This window comes from Dendrobium catenatum, unplaced genomic scaffold (genome assembly GCF_001605985.2).
Source record: "Dendrobium catenatum unplaced genomic scaffold, ASM160598v2 fragScaff_scaffold_908, whole genome shotgun sequence".
NCBI lineage: Eukaryota > Viridiplantae > Streptophyta > Magnoliopsida > Asparagales > Orchidaceae > Dendrobium > Dendrobium catenatum.
In genome coordinates, this window is record NW_021319370.1 from 493,547 (window position 1) to 513,730 (window position 20,184).

Consider the following 20,184-nt stretch of genomic DNA (forward strand, 5'->3'; position numbering starts at 1 on the left):
GTGTTCGGCTAGCAGGACAGCAAGTGTAGTCTGGAGAAATCTGAAATGTTTCAGCTTTTCTTCTCAAAAAAAATCTGAGAGGAATTCCACTCTCATTTTAGGGAAGAAAACTCAGTAGCAATGCTTTGGAGACAAGCCACATGAAGTAACGGTGGAGAGGAAATCTGAGAGGGAATAACCTTGCTTTCCACTCTCAGATTTTGAAATCAGGAGTAAAAACTGAACTTACGTTGGAGTGGGGAGGCATTTGGGAGGTAATTAAGAGGAGATGAGGTGGCAATTAGAAAGAGAAGCAATGGGGTTGAGGTGGCCGGCCATAAGGAGAGGGAAAGGCTTAGCATTAACTCACATGGGGCCCCCAATTTAATAACAGATTTGTTCAAAAATCTGGAACGGAAGTTCCATATTTCAATTAAGAGGAAAGTTTCCTTATTTATGGCCCTTAATTGAATGTATTTGGGATTTCAAATTGGATGGTGAAAGTTTATTTGAAATCAATTTCAATTTCAAATAGGATGGGCATTAAAGGAGCAATCAATGGGGAGAGCTCCTTCATGGGGCCGGCGGCATGGTGAGAGGGGGGGAGGGAAATTAGGGAGGGATGAGGCGTTTTCCAATTGAGTCGATGCCACCTAGGATGAAAAATTAATAATTCCACATGTCATAAAATTTGGATTGGATCAATTCGAAAACTTTCCTTTTTAAGAATTTTGCAAAAATGGAAAGTTTGAATTTCAAATTTGAAATTCAAAAATCAGTAACTCTTTTATTTATTGCTAGGCCACAATCAAGGAGCCATTATGATGATTGGCATCTTCATCATGGCTTGGAGCAAGGTGGTGGCCGGCGGCCAAAGGAGGAAGAGGGGCTTGCCATCGGTTTTGGGAATTTCTTGGTGGATCTTGGGTTGTGGTGGAGGAAGCTAATGAGTAACCTAGTGAATGATGGGAACTCGGGTAGGGCTTGGCGTAGGGAGGAGGAAAACGAGATTTGGAGAAGAAAACAATAAGATAAAAATAAACCACGAGTCAAGGACGCTTCCAATGACTAGCGGGTATTGCTTTTGCCCTCACCTTGGGCTTTCCCTAGAACTCACACAGAAATCTAGGAGAAAAGAACTCACTAAGAGATCTTCAAGAAGGAACTCACAAAGAGAACACAGGAGCAAAATTTTCAATCAATAATCATCATCTCAATACAAGAAAGCTAGCCTATAAATAGACCTCATGAGAAGAAAAAATAACAAAGACTGAAAATGCCCTTCGGGCTACAACACTACATGACCACCCATAAGGGTATAAAGGAAAAAACAACAATATGAAATAAACTAGTACAAAAACATATAAATAAATAACTCAAGATCGTAGCCGTTGATCTACGATGTCCTCATCACCTGAACCAGCCCAAAGGTTGTCTTAGGTCTAAAGGAGGCGAACAAGTGTTGCCTTTGTTCTGGTCGCCCACAATAGTGGGCCCCACTAGTCTAATTGAATTCAAAATTGAAAAGGAGGGAGCGGCTAGGGCTTGGGAGGGAAGTTAGTTTAGGAAAGTTTATATATTAAAGAGCATGAGAAGTTTTAGGGTGATGTTATGCTTGATTTTATTTTCGGTTAGGGTTCCTTGGTGATTTGGACTCTAGACGGTCTAGAGATTTGGGAGAGACGCTCCTCCTCTCTAATTGAGGATCACTTGTATCTTGTTCCAGTGATTGTTTGGCTTTGATTTTTGTATTGCAATCTATCATTTGTGCTGATTTCTCCCAGATTTGGTGCTATTCTCACTGTTTTTCACCAATTGGTGATAGGTTTACTTGCAAACTCAAGTATTACCCTTAGACTTACTTGCGAACTCAAGTATTTCCTATCAAAGACCTTATAATCATTTCGATATTTCAACCCTTGAGTTTGAAATAAATTTGTTTCCACAGTTTTGGCTTTTAATTTGTTTTGTTTCCATTTATATCACCAAGAATGAAAGGAATGCTAGCTAATTTTCAAGTAGAAAGAAAGTGGAGAAGTTCATTTGGTTTGGCAAAAGGAAAGAAGTTCATTTTGATCAACAAAATCCTAAAGGAGACACTTTCAACTAGTCCTCTCGAGCTCTATTCTTGTTCCACTTAACTGTCCTTTTTGTTTTGTTTATCCCTAGCGTTCATCCTTTTCTTCTAATAATTGCTTTGTAATCCTTTTTTTATCTAGTGAGAAAGGTTCACCAGATATTAAATAACAAAGAAACTTCTTAGCAATATTATTCCATTCATTTTTTATTTAACATATACTTTATTTTTTAGCTTTTTTCCTTGTTAAGGACATTTTAGTTCTTTTTTTCTAAGAGGTCATTCTAAATCTGACCTATCATGGTTATTGGAACAGCACAAATTTTAGCTGAAACAAGAGGCATGGGAATTTAATAAACCCTGCTGGACACTACTCCCCAAAAAAATAGCCTTTCTAAGGATTCAATGCCATTACTTAAAGATATTGCAATGCGATGCTGTGATAACTCAGTTGTATTTATATTGTTCAATTCTGTCTTCCACCATCTTCTTCGCATTGTTGCCCGCACCTCTTTGGACACTATGGAAGGCATATCTCCTCCCAGTTAAAGCTGTTCCAGATTTAGCCCCTAACAATTCTGTTGGCTAAATAAATCACATAAATATTTTTGCGAACATGAGTTTTCTCCTGCACCCTTCCCACAAAATATTTTACTTATAACAAAGAAGCTTAAAAATATACAAGTTTGTTCTACAATGAGTGCATATTCTAGGCTTCCAGTAGCAAGTAATGACAGAAAACTGTCATGTATAAGAGATTGAAATATATGCCAGCAAAAGTAAACGCTTTTTTATAAATACATCAACAAAAGAAACAATAATATTTCATAAATTGCAACAAAACAGTATGACTGTAGAATAACTCTTTCAAACCAGATTTTAAGCTCAATATCTGCAAGGATATGTTCATCATTAGCAAGTTATGCAGGATTATATAAAAGGTATATACAAAGAAAAACTAGAAATTCACGAAGGAAAGATATAAGCAACATCAAAAGCTCACCCAGTCCACAACCGTAACAACCTCACTCCCTTCTTCCTAACACCCACATCAATATCTGTCAACCATAACTCTTATACAGCATAATCTATGATGTAGAACGGGAAACGGGAGGCTTTGCTAAGGAGAGGATCTCTTAAAGATCACTTAGTACTTGATGCGACTCTTGAGTAGTAATCAAAAGAAACAAGTTTTTGAAAGGGAAGAGGAAGTAAGCTCCCAAACCTCTTCCTATCAAAATCTGAAAACAGTTTCAGATTTCTAAAAAAAAAATCTGAGATGAATTTCCAGATTTTAGGAGAATAGGATTTAGAGAAGGTTGGGGGAGGAGTCAAGCCTCAATGGAGATGATAAAGCTGAGAATAAATTCCAAACTTCAGGTTCTGCACTAGAGAATCCGTCTGGAGCAATTAGTAGAGAGGAGGGAGGCTGTGGAGCATGAGAGGCGGTAAAAAAAAGGAAAGCAATAACTGAGCCGGAATTAAAGGAGGTGGGGCTTGGGATTTTCGGCCAAACAAAATTCTCAGGTTTGGAAATATTTCCGAAGAGAATAAATTGGCTAAAGGCAGATTTTCTATTCTAAATCTAATGGGGAGGCCGGCGGCAGTTAATGGAAAAAGGCTTGAGATAAATTAATGGGGAGAATTAAGGCTTCCTAATTTAGTTTTGTGAATTAGGAAAGTGTTAAATCAAATCCAATTTGAATTTAAAATTCAAATTGATTTCAATTAAGCACTTTCAAAAATAGGTGAATTAAATTAGGAAAGAAATTTGAATTTCGAATTTTAAACAATTTGAATTTCAAATTAAGTCCTAATATCATGCACCCCAAATTAGGAAATCCAAGGAGAGAGGAGAAAAGGATGAAGCCGGCGGCTAGGGAGCCATGGCCGGCGGTTTGGAGGATTTTCTGGTGAGGTGGCCGGCGGCTTATGGCGGAAATGGAGACGACGATGGTGGACGTAGGTAGAGGATGAAGACGACGGCTAGGAAAAATAAGAATGACAAAACAAAAAGATAGAAGATAAAAACCGCGAGCCTTGGACTCTTCCGAAGACTGACGGGTGATGCTTTGCCCTTCTCCAAGGGGACTTCAAGTCACGAGCCCGGACCCATCCTGCAACTGGTGAAAACTCTGATTCCTTTCTATAGCAATCTCACTATCGTCCTCTCAAAAGAACACAAGTGTTGAACACAATTTTTTAATATCAATAATTCATCCCTATTACAATAGCTTAAGACCATATATATAGGCCACAACATAAGAAAACTCAAAATACAAAATTGCCCCTTGGGACACAACACTCACATAAACCAACCTAGGGGTAAAATAGGAAATACATCAAATAAGAATTAAAATTCAAAAAATAACTCATAATTGAATATTTAAATTATAGCCGTCGATTTACGACGCCTCCTGTGATAGATGCGCCAAATCTTCGTACCGATGTCCACATCAATATATCTATTTGTTCTTGCAGTTTATCAGTTCATCAGACAATATAACAAATGTAATATCATATAATATTTACATCTGCAAAAAAAAAATTCCTAGAATTTTCACATACATCATTTGTACCTAGAGAATAAAAAATGCAGAAAATTTGTCTCTTTAACTTGTTATATTCATGCCCAGAATAACAAGAGGGCGGTGCTCAGGTGTAACAAATAAATTCAGAATCTAAGAAAATATTACCACTAGATAGGGCTTGCTTCTTCGCATTGTAAGCAGCAATGAATAATCTCTCTTTCAGTCCCCCAGATGTCTTGACAGCATTCATAACACTACAGGAAGTTATATTTGAAAGTGTCACAATTTGAGAAGCATTCTTAAAAGGAGGAAGTTAATGCAGAGGACCAGAACAAAACCCAGCATAAATTCTGTTATACAGTCGAGGAACGCTTGAGAATATTGTAGGCTGGAGAGCAGCCATATCATCCATCAATTTCAAATTATCCTGAGATCAAATGTTAGTCAATTCGCTCATTAGATGTCCAAAGGAAATTCATGCAATCAAATTGACATAATTAACACTAACTAACAGCATGTTGAGAGTTTTGTTCTGAAATATTGCATGATGCCTCCTAAGGACTCAACTTCTCAGGATTAGTTCTATTTTAATTTTTTTTTTTCCTTACAAGGCAAGGAAACCCTAAGAGTAGTATAATATTCCACTATTTTAAAAATATAAGTTCGAATATTCAATCTGCTGTGGAATCTGTCAATACACCAGATGCTGATTCCATAAGCAAAATTAAGGAGCAAGCACAACATTTCAATTTTAACTTGACAGGTATTCTATTTGCCCTAGCTCCAGTTTGGCAGCAAAAAAAAGCCAACATTTTCACATAACAAATGTCATAAGCCCACTATTGCATCAAAAATAGCCATCGCATACCAAATTGTGAGAACTCTATTTATCAAGATTTTGTCTTAGGAATGTAAGTTGCCATCCACCGTATCTTAGGACAAATTTATCTCAACAAAAACAAAAAAAATGACATCAAGCCTTCATCCAACTATGTGGGGTCGGCTACATGAATCTTTTTCTCCTTTGTGTCCTATTAAAGCCAAATTCTCATTTATATCTAATAAAAAATAAAGGACATTTCTAATATTTTCTAACCAAGTCTTTTTAGGTCTACCCTGCCTTTCTTAACATATGTTGGATCTAATACATCTACTCTACAAACAGCCGATGCTTTATGGGACCAAATCATCTAAGATGACTCTCTCTAATATTTTCTACCATTGGAGCTATTCAAACCTTTTCACATATATACTCATTTCACAATCTGTCTCCAAGTGTAATGTTAGACCAGTCCAGTGGACTGGTCCAGCCGGTCCACGCGGGACCGGCCTAGACACGAACAAAGCGGAGTTTTCCGCCTGTGCGGGATGCCGCGCAAGCCGCACGCCGTGCGGAAGCCGAATAGGAAGTTTTTTTTTTTTAAATTAAGAGGGAAATTTGAATGTAGGGACTATTTAAGGATTTCCTTTTGATTTGTATGCATTAAATAGTTTGTTTTCCTAGGGTTTGAGTATCTTGAATTTGACTGAAAATTTGAGATCTCTTGGATTTCTTTTGGGCTCTAGCGGCGTCTAGAGAGAGAGAATGATCCTCCTCTCGAATAGAGGATCAATTGTATCTTGTTATTTTCCGTTTTCCTTTCATCAAATAATACAAATAATCTCCTATTTCGTGGTTTTGGCGGACTTTTGTGAAGAATTCTTGCTATTTTTCAAAGATTGATAGGAAACACTTGAAAACTTCAAGTGTTTCCTATCAAATTGGAATCAGAGGGAGTCTTGGGACCGTTCGTGGACTGTTTTGGGTGAATTTCAACGGCTGATTTTTGGTCGGGAATAAACAAAGTGCAGTTTTTGTAATCCAATTTGAAATTTTTGGATTTACAAAAGTCCGGATCGAGATGGCGACCAAGGAAGTTGATGCACTAGAAGAAAGGCTTGAAGGGGAGATGAACCAAATCAAGACAACGGTGGAGGAAAGGATTTCCTTCATGGAAGGACAAGTAGCCGATCTCCGGGGACATGATGAAGAAAATTTTGAAAATTCAAAACCAAACGAAAGCTTCCGTGGCAAAAGAGGAGGAAAGAAAAAACATGAATTCAAAAATTCGTAGGGAGGAAGACGAGGTGGAAATCATGGAGGGAGAAAGAAGAAAACCCTTTCTAGAGCCTTTCCAGAGGGAGGGTAGAGGAGGTAGATATGGGAAAAGGCATGGGTATGGAGGGACGGAGCAGAGGGATGCTGATTGGGAACGCTGAGAGGTACATTATGGTCGCCGAGGTGCTGATTTTGAAAGAAGAGGGGAATTCGAAGGTGGTTTGGGCTATGGCAGGGCAAGGGAAAACCGGGAGACATGAGGTGGGTCGAGCACTTAGGAGAGGGGAAGCTATGGAGGAATAAGGGGGAATGGTGGAGATCAGAAGGTGAGGAAATTGAAGATGCCAATCTTCGAATTCGAAGGGGAGGTTTCGTATTGGTGGATATATAAGGTGGAGAGGTACTTTGCCATTTAATGGGCTAACGGAGGAGAAGTTGACAGCAGCATGCCTATGTTTGGAGGGGAGGGCACTGTCATTGTACCAGTGAAGAGACCAGAGAAGACCTATCAGGGACTGGAGGAAATTCAATGACTGCATTCTTCGAAGGGGAGGATGCGTATGGGTGGATCTATAAGGTGGAGAGGTACTTTGTCGTTAATGGGCTAACGGAGGAGGATAAGTTGACAGCAGCATGCCTATGTTTGGAGGGGAGGGCACTGTCATTGTACCAGTGAAGAGACCAGAGAAGACCTATCAGGGATTGGAGGAAATTCAATTACTGCATAATAGAATGTTTTCAAACCGACCAGGGAAAAGGGAAGAGATTTCTATGAGCAGTTCTTTGCTCTGGCACAGGAGGGGTCAGTAGCAGACTACCAGGAGCAGTTTGAGCACCTAGCCAGTAGGATGGAGCAATTATCAGATAAGGTATTGGAGGGGAACTTCATAAAGGGGTTGAAGGAAGAGATCCGAGCGGCAGGGAAAGTTCTTATGCCTAGTGACTTGGGGGAGGCCATGAAGTTGGCACAGCTGGTGGAAAATCAGAAGACCCTAGAGAATGGGGCCAGGAACAGCAGCTCAGGAGGCTCTTACGGGACAACGACCACTCTTCTAGCACCCAAGGGGCGTACATCAGGCAACATTAATGAGACCAACAGGGAGAAGCATGTAGGAGGGAGTAGGGAAAATTTCAAGAGGCTGGCAGAGAAGGAGATGCAGGAGAGGAGGGCAAAGGAGTTGTGTTTCAGGTGCGAGGAGAAGTATATGCCAGTACATTTGTACAAGGACTGAACTCTTCAGGTTCTCATCGTCTGTGATGACGAGAAAACTGAGGAGGGAGGTGAGGGGAAGTTAGAGGAAAAGAGGGAGAAAAAGTTGCATTTGGATATGGCCGAGGTTTCCCTAAATTCAGTAGTATGGTTCATCTCGAATCATAGGATGAAGGTGAAGGGGGAGATAGTAGGCATGGAGGTGGTTGTTTTGATTGACAGTGGGGCTACCCATAATTTCATTTCCACTCAAGTTCTCAATCAACTGGGAGTGAAATTGGTGGACACCAGTTCTTATGGGGTGATGAAGGGTACATGGAAGGTGGAGAATAGCCAGGGGATCTGTAGAAAAGTGGTGTTGACCATCCAGGGGATTCAGGTAAGGGAGGATTATCTCCCACTAGAGTTAGGAAGTACTGATGTCATACTGGGAATGAAATGGTTGCAAACCTTGGGGGAAACTAAGGACAATTGGGGAGCACTCATGATGGAATTAATAGTGGATAGGAGAAAGGTGGTTATAAGGGAAGATGCAGGTCTATCCAAAGCCAAGGTATCACTTAAGAGTTAAGACCATGGTTAGGAGCCTACAAGAGGTGGGGGAAGCTTATCAGGTGGGATTACACAAGCTGAATGTGATCAGGATAGAGGTGGGAGGGGATGTTTCTCTTTCAGGGCAACCCCTACTTCAGCAATTTGGTAAGGATAGAAATGTTACTTTTCCAAAACCCTATTTTGACTTTAAAACCATTGTAGAATATAGCTTCATTCTCCCAAGACAGTACTTTATTCTTAATGCAGTATTCAATTATAAAATAGGAGAACATTAAATCTGCGGGGCATTTATTTTCCCACAATGAGGACTCTTGCATCAATGACTCGTGATACATTTTCAATTCCTATATCAACTGTCGAATCTGAATATAATTTTTGCATTAGAAAGAAGGTTTTGAACCCATGTCAGAGTTCACTTGAATCAAAGAATATCCAACCAATATTTGTCTTGCTAGGGATATTCTCTAATACAAAATATTATTTATGCTTGTCAATTAGTTAAAATTAATTTTGCAAATGTATTAAGTTTGCTAAGTTTGTTCTTCACATTCTTTTTAGTAAAGGCCATCTTCAAATACAAGAGGATGAGGCATTTAACTTGTCTTTGAAGATTCATCCTCTGCATATGAAGATAAGTATGCCAATCTTAATTTTGACTGGTGAATTTTTTATTAAGAATTAAGGATCTAATTGTCTTTTTTTTTCTTTTTCATTATATAATATAACCATCAGAGCATAACTTTTTTTTCTAGGTATTAAATGCTGACGAAGATCATCTAATAATAAGACGTTTGTGTCTAGTGAAGAAATTAGTTACGTTAAATGGTTGAAGATCAGAGGAAAAAATTAATTATGGACCTAGTTGGGCAGGTCATTGTTGTATTATTTGAACTTTCTTGTCACCAAATTATCTCTGGATGTATGTAATTTGATGTCAAATGATTTGGAATTTGGATGTTAAATTTTAATTGCGTAAGTTTACAGGTTTTTGCATTGCAGTGTTGTATTGGTTTCAAAATATCTCATCCTCTTGGGTTGAGAATCTTAAGAAGGTTTTCCTTCTTAATTTATAAAATTTAAGAGTTGTTTTGGATGCAGGATTTGAGCAGGAATTAACCTAAATCCTACCAAAAAGCAAAAATGACAATTTTAAATCCTATAGAATCTTAAATCCCATTCCTTCTTCTCCATCTTGCCTTAAATTCCGGACTAAGTAAGTCTGATAGTTCTGAGGGTTTACAGGATTTATGATATTAATATATGATAAGTATGACTTAATTAATTTAATTAAGATTTATATTTTTTTATTAGAATTAATAATATTCAATCATGTAAATTATGCAAATAAATTAATCTTAATAATTAATATTAACAAATCAAAATTTAACAAATAAATTGGTATTGCTAAAATTTTATTTGAGTTAATAACTTAACAAGTATTTGAGCATAAATTTGTGGGGAAGAAAGATTTTTATGTACATATTAAGTAAAAAGCTAAATTAATGTTAAGAACTAATGTCAATTACCTTTAAAGATATTTTTTAAACAAATTAATATTGTTTTTAATTTAAATTGATTACATAAAGTTAATTATGCTTAATTAAAAACATTAAGCTAGAGTTAATGATTAACATTAATTAATTAAAAATACGTTTACTTGAGTAAATTGATAATTTTTAATTTTAGTTTGTCGAAGTAGAAGTTATTGCTCAATTAACTTAGTAAATTACTAATTAATGATTAAATAAACATTTAATTAGACTAAGTATGGTTTAATTAGTCTAACTAAGTTGATATGGTCTAAATAAATCTTGTGTAATGGGATGATGAATTGTTAATGAAATTTTATTCTACTTGTTTGATATATTAGTGAGTTCATGAGAGGAGAAGGATCTTTTTATGAGTTCCGAGATTCCCAAGATCTCTTTGTGAGTTCTTGAGGAAGTGGAAGGATCTCTTTGTGAGTTCCGAGATTCCCAAGATCTCTTTGTGAGTTCTTGAGGAAGTGGCGTTTGTAGATCTCTTTGTGCGTTCTATTTGAGGTGTTTCTCAAGATGTGTAGCTCCGGATTCTCTTTTTTCTAAACCCAATTTATTTCTTCTCTACCTAACCAAACTCTCTTCCTCCCAAATCCCCTCCACCGGCCCCCATAAGTCAACCGCCGGCCACCCCAGGCCAATTCCGCCACCGGCGGCTCCGCCGGCCTCCTTGGGACGGCCAAGCCACCGGTCTCCCTCTTGGGAATTTCAAATTTGAAATTCAAATTTGTTTTCAAGAGGCATTGAAGACTTTCCTAAAATAGTTCATTGATTTAAGGATTTCATATTAATTGGAAGTCAATTTGAATTTGAAATTCAAATTAATTCTAATTGATAGCCCCATTATTGGAATCTTTCCTTTATTTCAAAATCTAAATTTTAATTTAGATTTTATTAAATCTTTGGTTAGTAATGTGGGCCCCACTCTACTTATGACAAATAATCTCCTCTCTCTCTCTATGTGGCCGGCCCCATCATTGGGCATAATCTCTCTCTTATCTCATTAATAGCCCCCCTCATTAAGCCTCCCTAATTACCTCCCATAATTCCCTCTCATCAAATTTAATTCGCCCCATTAAATTTGAATTTAAATTTAAATTCATCCCGTCAATTTCACTTAATCTGAAATTTAATTCAGATTTCCATCATCTCTCCCCAAATTGATTTGGGATTTAATTAATCTTGCCACCTAGGCAAGTAAATGGCATTTACGTTTCACATCAAAATATCCCTAGTTCATCAAGATTTAACCTCCATCTTGCCAAAGAGTTCTTTTTATTTAACACCCTTAAAATTTAGCACATCCAAATTTATATGATTTATTAAATTCTACTTGAGTTAAATCTTACTTGAACCCAAACAGCCCATTAATTTTGTTTCCTACTTGATTGCATGACTAGTTTCATGCTTGATTCCATGAAAATAGACGTACTTCACAACCAAATCTAGTGTCAACATCACAACTACACTTTACCACTTCCCACAATTTCCTACCCAGTGAAGATGCTACATTCTGAAAGTTTTTTGTTTGTTTAGAGCTATAATCTCCGTATCCATGTGAATTAGGACTTTCGAGGCACAACTGCATAGTTGAAACCTCCCAGTGAAGCTGCCGACGTGTGAGAGCGTTTGGTTTTCTTAGAGCTATGCTAAGTGTTTTGACTTCGCATTATGAGGGTCGTCTTGAATGTTTTCTATTGATTGTTTTAGTGGAACATTTATGTGATCTATTAAATGTTATTTTCCTTCTTTCTCCTGTATATAGTGGTTGAATTGTTGTTAGGAGGGTGGTTGTTGTTGGTGAAATCAAATGTAAACCTGAGTTTTTTTAGCTAGCGTGGTAGTCTTCTCCCTATCCTCTAATAATTCGTCTCGGTCTTTTTTCTACTTCTCTCCACGGTTTTTCATCCGCATGTATCTTTCTTCTCTTCAATTTAAAAAAAAAAAATAAAAAACTGAGGGTTTCTTAGCTTACAAGCTAGTCTTCTCCCTATCCCATAGTACTTCGTCTCAGTCTTCTTTCTACTTCTTCTCTCCACGGTTTTCCTTTAACATGTATATTTCTTCTCTAACTTTTGTGAGTTGTAATGTGTGTTGTGCCATGTTATATTAGCATTTGTCGTAGAAGCATTGGCCTGTGGTAGATCATAATTCTTATGGTGGATCTGTGATTTGTCCTTTTCTTTGAGTATCTTTTCCAATTTTGTGATTTGCATGTGAGGTGACCATGCATGGTTGTTCTAAGGGTATTTTAATTTAGTTGTTTGGTTTCTTGTGCGTCTTCCTAACTACTTTCTAGGCTTTGTTTCCTACTTATTTTCCATCATTTGTGTTTGTTTATGTGATCTTGAAAGGAAATGTCATAATTTGCATTCCACTTGGAATATTGGATTAAGAATTTAGGTTGCATCACAAACTCGACCAAACAAGCATATCGTTCAGGTCATTGTCCAACCCAATTACCAAGTTGAGTCAGCTTTAGGTATGGGAAGCAAACAGAGAGGCATCGACCCAGAATCCCAAGGAAAGCCTGGCCCAAGGTTAGTTCCACTAACACGGTTTTCACAGATAAAATTATTTTGCATAAATTAAGTTTAAATAGTGAAAAACAGCTGAAAAAAACCTTACAAATGATAAGTTAAAATATGTAAGATGTTAACAAGATATAAATATTTGAATATCCAACATTTAATAATGACCGGCTAAAAAGTATAAAAAAAAACATACAAATGATTCATATCTTATGAAATATTCCACCATCAAGATTTCGAGTTGCCTTCATAATGTGAAGAGTTGAGTGTAAAACCAACAGTGAATATCCAGATTTAGCAAACAAAATTTCAGAATAATTTCTTAATTAGGACTAAAAATAAATAAATCTACACATCACAAAAACAATAAAGCTTAAACAGAAAGAATGGATTGTTACCCACCCCCTGGTAAAATCCAATAGCAACTCCAAAATGTGCCAATGCAATTTGATTGACTCTCTCATAAATGTGTGCCAATGGAAGATAGGATATATATCTGCACATACACAATATGTAAACAGGGCAAGTAACTTTTTTAAAACTAATGAGAGTACTATACTTGAGCTAATTTAGGGTCTATTTCGGGTGTTTGCATCTTTTTAAAAATGAGGTTATAAAATTGTTACAGGAAAAGTAACTTTTTAAACTATTGCAAGTATTATAAATATATTTATTTTGAAAAACATATATTAGAAGATATGACTTCCCATCAAAGTTCAGGAAAGCGGCAGACAAGCTAAAGCCAAACAAAAGCGTGATAGTTATATGAAAAAACAAGGTAACAAAGCTACACCACATAAACTCTCTAAAGAAAAACCTAACAACCTTTCCCCTTGCTAGTTCCATTTCCTTGGGGCAATGGTCATGAGCTGAAGATTGGAAGAATGATAAGAGGTGAGAGGATATAAGGAAGGAAGCAACAATATTTTATTTAAATAAAAGCACCTTCTGTATGCACAAACCACAAATGTGCGGAGTACCTTTGAAGTTAAGGTTGTTCGCAAAAGGAAGCAGCATTGTTTCACATTAGGAATGGATTGAAGAAGTAACCACATAGTAGCACTTGCACATAAGTCAATTATTGTGATTTGATGCATGAGCAAAAACTGAGTCTGCTCTCTTATGAGATTAAGCAAGGGCAATGCCCAGTCCCTCTATATTACTACTTTCACGTGGCGGTGATAATTGATGATGTGAAAGGGGGTGAAAATTGGTAATGTTGCATATGGTGGTGGAAAAAAAAAAGGTTAACTGACTAAGATCAAGAGTAGGCCATGCTGTGGCATAGCTGAACTTCATTTAGAAAAATGAGAGTTTTAACAGTGCTAAAATATAAGGAAACTTGAATAAGAAAAGAGACTAAGACAGATTGATATGTTGGGTGTAAAAAATGATAATGGCAATTTCCACTTGCTTTTTAGAGGTTATTATCATTACCTAGAGGAATAAATGAATTCTAAACTCGAAAATTTTCTACACACATTATAATAGCAAAAATGTTCTCTGCAAAGATAAAGGGGATGGGCTGCAGCGCCTGTAGCCATAGAACTAGATGTAACGATGAATCCAATTAGTGCAAAAAGAAGCACCAGTACCTTGTGATGGCAATGGGCCATCTAGCATGACCACGCAAATTAAAGAACTAGATAGGGATTAGAACTCTGAAAGTTATAGCACTTCCTGCCATGTGCCCAAACAAGTTCTTATCCTACTCCCAATGGCAATGTGCCACCTAGCATAAACATGCAAATTTAATAACTATATAAAGGTTACTAGCTTATTTAAATTCCAATCTAACTTGGCACACTTGTCTTATCACATGCTAGTGACTATAAATCAATCTTCACAAAAAAAAAGAAAAAAAAAGAGAAAGAGAGAGAGAAAAAGCAAAAAAATTAACTGAAAATTAAAATAAATAAATAAATAAAAACACTACCAATTATACCTTAAAAATTAAAAACTACGATATAATTTACCCAATATTTCATAACATGGGACACTCACACGTCATAGGGATAAAATTTGACACTGATGCTAGATCCAGCACAATTTGCAATCAAATTTTCGTGGGAGAGTACTGCACCCTGAAACATGACATCTTCTCAGGCAAAAGCGCAATAAAATACTGTAAGAAAAACGTCACAATATAACTGGAAAAAGCAGCAAAAAAACATATCATTATAAAACTTTATTTTACAAAAGCATTCTATACAAGAACAACTTTATTTTACAGAGATAACAATTACAATAACAGAGCAATGTAAGCAAAAGAGCATACCTTCGGCGTACCAGTTGTGCCACTTGTATAGCATATAGTTGCAATATCTTTAGGATCTGGGGGGTAAAATGGTTTGAGATTACTATGGCCCTAAATGAAGATGGTGAGTTATTAGAAAGAATGAAAACTAACGAAGGACTTCAAATCAAAGAGGCAATATAAAAAATAAGCACTGTAGTTTATATTTAATTATTGCTAATATGCATTACATAGCCAGTAGGACATGTAAGATGAAGTGGATGAAATGACTTCAAAATTCTCACACCTATAGGTTTGTTTTAGTGATGTCATTTGTGTAGTTGGCGTCGTGCATGAGCAAGAAGTCGTGCTAGGGTTACAGTGAGAATCGTGAACGAGTGTTTAAGGCCGGCTAGTGCAGCAAAAAAGAGACCGATAATGGTTGATTACGGCAGGAAGATGCAAGCAGAACTTGCGGGAAAGAAAGCTTGGGGTGCTCGATGATGCAAAAGAGCGAGGATTGGCGTCAAAGAGACAAGAAGGCGAGGTGGGTGTACTGGGTGCGTTAGGTTGGGACGTGGCAGTTCGCAAGAGAAGGGGAGAGACGGGAGGGCATGTGAGAGAAGTTGGGGCATCGTGCAAGCCAGTGAAGATGAGAAAGAGAGAGAGGGGAAGCAACGGAGAAAAACTCGCGTGAAGCCTTCTTGCGAGTGCGCGCGACGGAGAGGGGAAGCACGCGTTGCACAAACGAGAATATGCATTGAAGCAGACGTTTTGGTTTCACACTTTCACCGAGCGAATGAAAGTGTGAAGCCAACCGAACGCGGCCGGTGTTGCGCTCTAGCAGGTAGGAGCTAATAGCAGACGGCGGCAAGTCAGCCGGGGCATGCAGAACTCACTAGCGTAATGGCAAGGAGAAATTATTCTGTTCGGCGGTCTCCAAGAACTTTTTGGACATACAAGTGTACATAATTGTACACTGTTCTTTCCCTCCAAACACAGTCCAGATTTGGAGCATAATAATTTCTCAAAGCACCCTATAATTTTGTTGAAGAACAAATATTTTAATTTTTTTTTTGTCCTTCATTAAATACAGTTGTCCAAATTCTCTAAAAAAAATCAATTTCATACATAAATTTATGCATTTCACATTCATATTTTATCCACCCTCAAAAGATAGCCTAATTCCACCCCCAAATTGGTGTATGGTATCAACGAGTCTGCCCAACTCAGTGGCTTGAATTTAAACTTGATTAATTAAAAGCTTGATCTTTATTCTACAAGTTCAAATCAGCTTACGAATGAACAAATTTATGATGAAAAAAGAAAATAATTATAATTTAAACCATTATAAAAGTAAAATAATAAAAAAGAATGAGAAATTAACAGGAAAATAACAAATAATCCCTTAATAGAAGATATTCAAAATTAATTTTCAAAGATTTTTAACAATTTTTTATCTAAAATCCTAAATGTTAATTTATGTTAAATGTATTTAATATTAATATTCATTAAACAAGCCAACTCGCGAGCTAACAAGTAGACCGGGGCTGCCTCAAATCGTTAGCTCATCGATCTTTATTAGTTAGCTAGTCGAGCTCCGTTCATGAGCCATTTATTAAATCAAGCTCAAGCTGGCTCACAAATTGCCTTGACTCATTTATGCTCTTATCAGTGTGCAACCCCACACTATATGTGAAAGTAACCTTTCAAAATGTATGAATTAATTTAAAGTATTTAAATATATTCAAAGGTTTCATACTTATTTCAAATTCTTATTTACTATGAAAAATTTACACTGGCATCTGCTTATCTGAAATTATTACATATCTTCACTGCATTGATTTTTACAATTAAACATAAAATGAACAAATCTTTTTATTAACAGTCAAAATAATATTGCTATTTTGAATATTAATGTCTGATGATTATGAATACTGATTTTGTGAAACAGCTGCTTCATTGAAAGGTTACCTGCTCATGAAGTTTAGAGTAAGTTACAACGGTCAATTGGCCAGTTGAAGGAGCTGAAGGTATATCCTCATCTGATCCCCCAACAACCTGTAGTTATAAAGGAAGACATGAAGGGTGTATGCATTTCAAAATTTGAAAATGTAAAATAGAATGTAGAGTAAGTTGGCTTACCACTATTAGACGTACTGAAGGAATCTTATTTAAAAAGCTTAACAACTGTCAGTCAGAGTAAAAAAAAAAGCTTAAAATAAGTATATTTGAACAGTAAAGAGAGGCCTAGCCTAGACTAACCGGGCGGAGAAAACCGTCCGGATTCACTACACTTCTACAAAAGGGCAGTAAAAGAACAACAAATATTTAATATTAACTAAATAATTGAAAATTTGCTATGCTTTTAATGAGTATTTACAAAAGCTCAACAAAAGGGCAGTAAAAATATATTCATAATTGAATATTTGCTATTCTTTTAATGCCTTTTTGTAAAAGCACAGTAAAAAGATAATAACTGCACAACAAATCCAGACGATTCTTTCCGCCCAGTGTCCGCACAAAATAATTTCTTTTCTCCTAAGAAAGGAACAATATGCATAAAAAAGGCGAAGTGCTCACATTGCTCAGCGTTTGTGGTACACAAAAAATAACCTGTATATCAGCATGATTTACAATGTAACTAACAGCATCAGGTCCTGCAAAAAAGTAAGGGAGAGAGCATTCGGTGCGCAGGACATCGCAAAGAGGGGGAGGAGAGGGAAATAAATAATATAGGAACTAAATATCTTACCAAGAGTATCATACAATGGCACCGATATATATGAGTATGCCGAGCATGCATGGTCTATAATGATCCACTCAGGTCTGTTTATGAAATATAGTCCAATGCATGCACCCTGCCACACATCAAATGAGAAAGAATTAGCTCAAGAAGAAATAATTCCTTGATCATTTAGAGTTGTTTCTATTTTTATTTTTTATTTTATTTTATTTATATTTTAATACAATTCCTTGATCATTTAGAGTTGTTTCTATTTTTATTTTTATTTTATTTTATTTTTATTTTAATACAAAATAAAATCATTATTGATATTTAATAAATATTTTTTATTGAATATTGAATAAGACTGTGATGATGATGACTGCGGGATGTAGTGACGTGGCTGTTTTTCAGAGTAGTTTTAAAAATATGTAAAAAACACCTAAAATTTGTTATTGAGAATTTTCAAATGTAGTTTGATTTATTTTCAAAAATAAAAATAGCAAAAAAAATATAAATCAAATGTATTTTTTAAAAATAAAAATAAAAAATGATTTCAAACAGCACAGCCCCTTTGTAATAGAAACAAGATAATGAATTGGTACTTTATGCGCTTTCATCATGAACAAAGGATATAAAGAACGAGAGGTTATTACGTACGGAGTCTGGATGCGTACGGAGATCAATCCGGACGCGCCATGCCACCCAATACACTGTGCATTAAGTAACATAGTGCATACAAATTAGCTTCCGGACGTGCCCGGACACCGCACGTAATAATTTTTTCCGACTAGAGAGTGAAATATCATTACAGAAATAAATCACTTACTTTCTGAATCCCATGGTATATTAGGCTAGAACCTATTGCTGATCGGGATGTACCTGCTTCTCCATAAGTTATCCATTTGTACCTTCAGCGATAAACGATATAAGGAAATAATTGACAAAAAACTGGCCGCTAGGCCTAGAACGTCACAGGCTCACAGCATTATGAAGAGACGAGAAATAGAAATGGTCTTACTCCCCTACTGTTCCATCTGGACGTATTCTTGTCCCCAAGTACTTGTAGTCCGGGAAAGTATCTACTGCATACCTAATTTATTTTATCTGAAGTCATAAATCTTAGATAAAGAAAACAGAAAACGTTGAGTAAAGAAATAAATTCAACTCATAGATGACCATAAGAGAAAGAATACTTTCGGCATGACTGAACTAGAATCAACATAAAAGATAAAAAATACTCATTTGCTGCAAATTCTTCCAATAGTAATACCACATGACGTACGCATGGGTGCACATGAATATGCACAATAGGGTGCAAGTGAGTACGCAAGTTGTTGACCTCTTTTTTTATGTCGATTTTGCTCGCATATTTTACCTTGACTCGTCGTCAACTTTGGGAATTTATTTATTTTGATCACATGTCAACCTTTTCTATGTTTTTAAAATATGTGTGATCCGATCAATGCCGATTTGATGAGTATATTGCGTGTATTTAAGCCCTTCATGCGCATGTTCATTCCATACATAAAATCCTTTGATTGGGACCTTATCTCGCAAAACGGATCACACTATTGCATCAAACTCATTGAGACAGATCAAATGAGCTCATTCGTACTCGAATCGGGCATCGTTTGATGCATGTCAAGGAGAGAAAACGGTGGGTTCCCTCTTGTTTTATTAAACTTAATAATTTAAGTTACTTGAAATCATATTTTGAATATATCTATATATATACAATATGTTAATAAATAAAATCTATCATTCAAAAAATAAAATATAAAATTAAAGAATATCCATACATATATACATAATAAATGAATTAAAATGTAAAAATCAAGTTCACATTAATCTTAATTTAAGTTTTAATACAAAACTGTTTTTTTATCTCACCTTTTCATCCTCCCAAATCAAGCAGATGTGAATCCAATGGTTGATTAGTGGCAAGCTAAACTCGATCTGAATAGTTAAATTCAGTGTTTCAAAGGGGTTTAATCTCAGCCATCTGATTAAAATTTTTGAAGGGTTATATGGTCAATTCATTGGATATCTTATGCAAGGTTTTACTCATGCTAGGGCCGGCCACACTCAAAGAGATTCATGATTCATCCCTCTCCTCTCCCAGCTGCAGGCCTTTTCCCAATTCCACTCCACGTACACTTGCAGCCCTCCAGTCACTGGTTGCACCTCCAGTTGTCCGAACTCCTCACAAGCAGTCCCCCAAGCAGCTGGTCCGACCCAACCATACAAACTCCTCCGACCCGACTCCACCTCCAGCAGCTGGATTGCTCCCAACCCCAGCTATCCAAATCATGAGACTCGGCCGCCTCTTTCCGCCACCGGTATTGGATCTTCCACCACCGGTCGACCCCTGCTCGACCGACCCAAGCCATCCCATCAGTCTCCACCTCCTCTCCAGTCGTAGCCCCACAAACACACATGACCTGCCTCACGCCTCCCTCACGCAAGCAACTCCGACCACAATGGGACATTGGTGATTTCCCCTCTCCCTCTCCTGCGACCCTCGGGCTTTTCTCCTTCACAACAAGTAGACGACCTAGCCGCCCACTTCTTCACAATCGAAAGACACTCACGCCCCAAGGCAAGCAGCTCTCAACCTCACAAGGGATTTCACAAAAGGGAGCTCTCCCTCTCGGTTTTACACGCAAGTCCCTCATAAGTAAATGGTAAAGTGCTCATTGTA

The 20,184-nt window shown here is 36.9% G+C and overlaps 1 protein-coding gene across 4 annotated transcripts in view; it reads right to left on the reverse strand.

Moving 5' to 3' along the window:
* LOC110112749 (long chain acyl-CoA synthetase 6, peroxisomal) overlaps positions 1-20,184 on the reverse strand; it is a 72,683-nt gene that overhangs the window by 44,168 nt on the left and 8,331 nt on the right. For all 4 annotated transcript variants that reach the window (XM_028697282.1, XM_020845066.2, XM_028697281.1 and 1 more), the window contains exons 4-14: positions 18,502-18,573; positions 18,310-18,391; positions 17,511-17,616; positions 17,339-17,415; positions 16,901-16,945; positions 16,730-16,816; positions 14,798-14,887; positions 14,524-14,603; positions 12,922-13,015; positions 4,926-5,014; positions 4,753-4,841 (exon numbers count right to left, since the gene is read on the reverse strand). In XM_028697282.1, the coding sequence (XP_028553115.1) occupies positions 4,753-4,841; positions 4,926-5,014; positions 12,922-13,015; positions 14,524-14,603; positions 14,798-14,887; positions 16,730-16,816; positions 16,901-16,945; positions 17,339-17,415; positions 17,511-17,616; positions 18,310-18,391; positions 18,502-18,573 (911 nt within the window). The remainder of the gene's footprint in view (positions 1-4,752; positions 4,842-4,925; positions 5,015-12,921; positions 13,016-14,523; positions 14,604-14,797; positions 14,888-16,729; positions 16,817-16,900; positions 16,946-17,338; positions 17,416-17,510; positions 17,617-18,309; positions 18,392-18,501; positions 18,574-20,184) is intronic.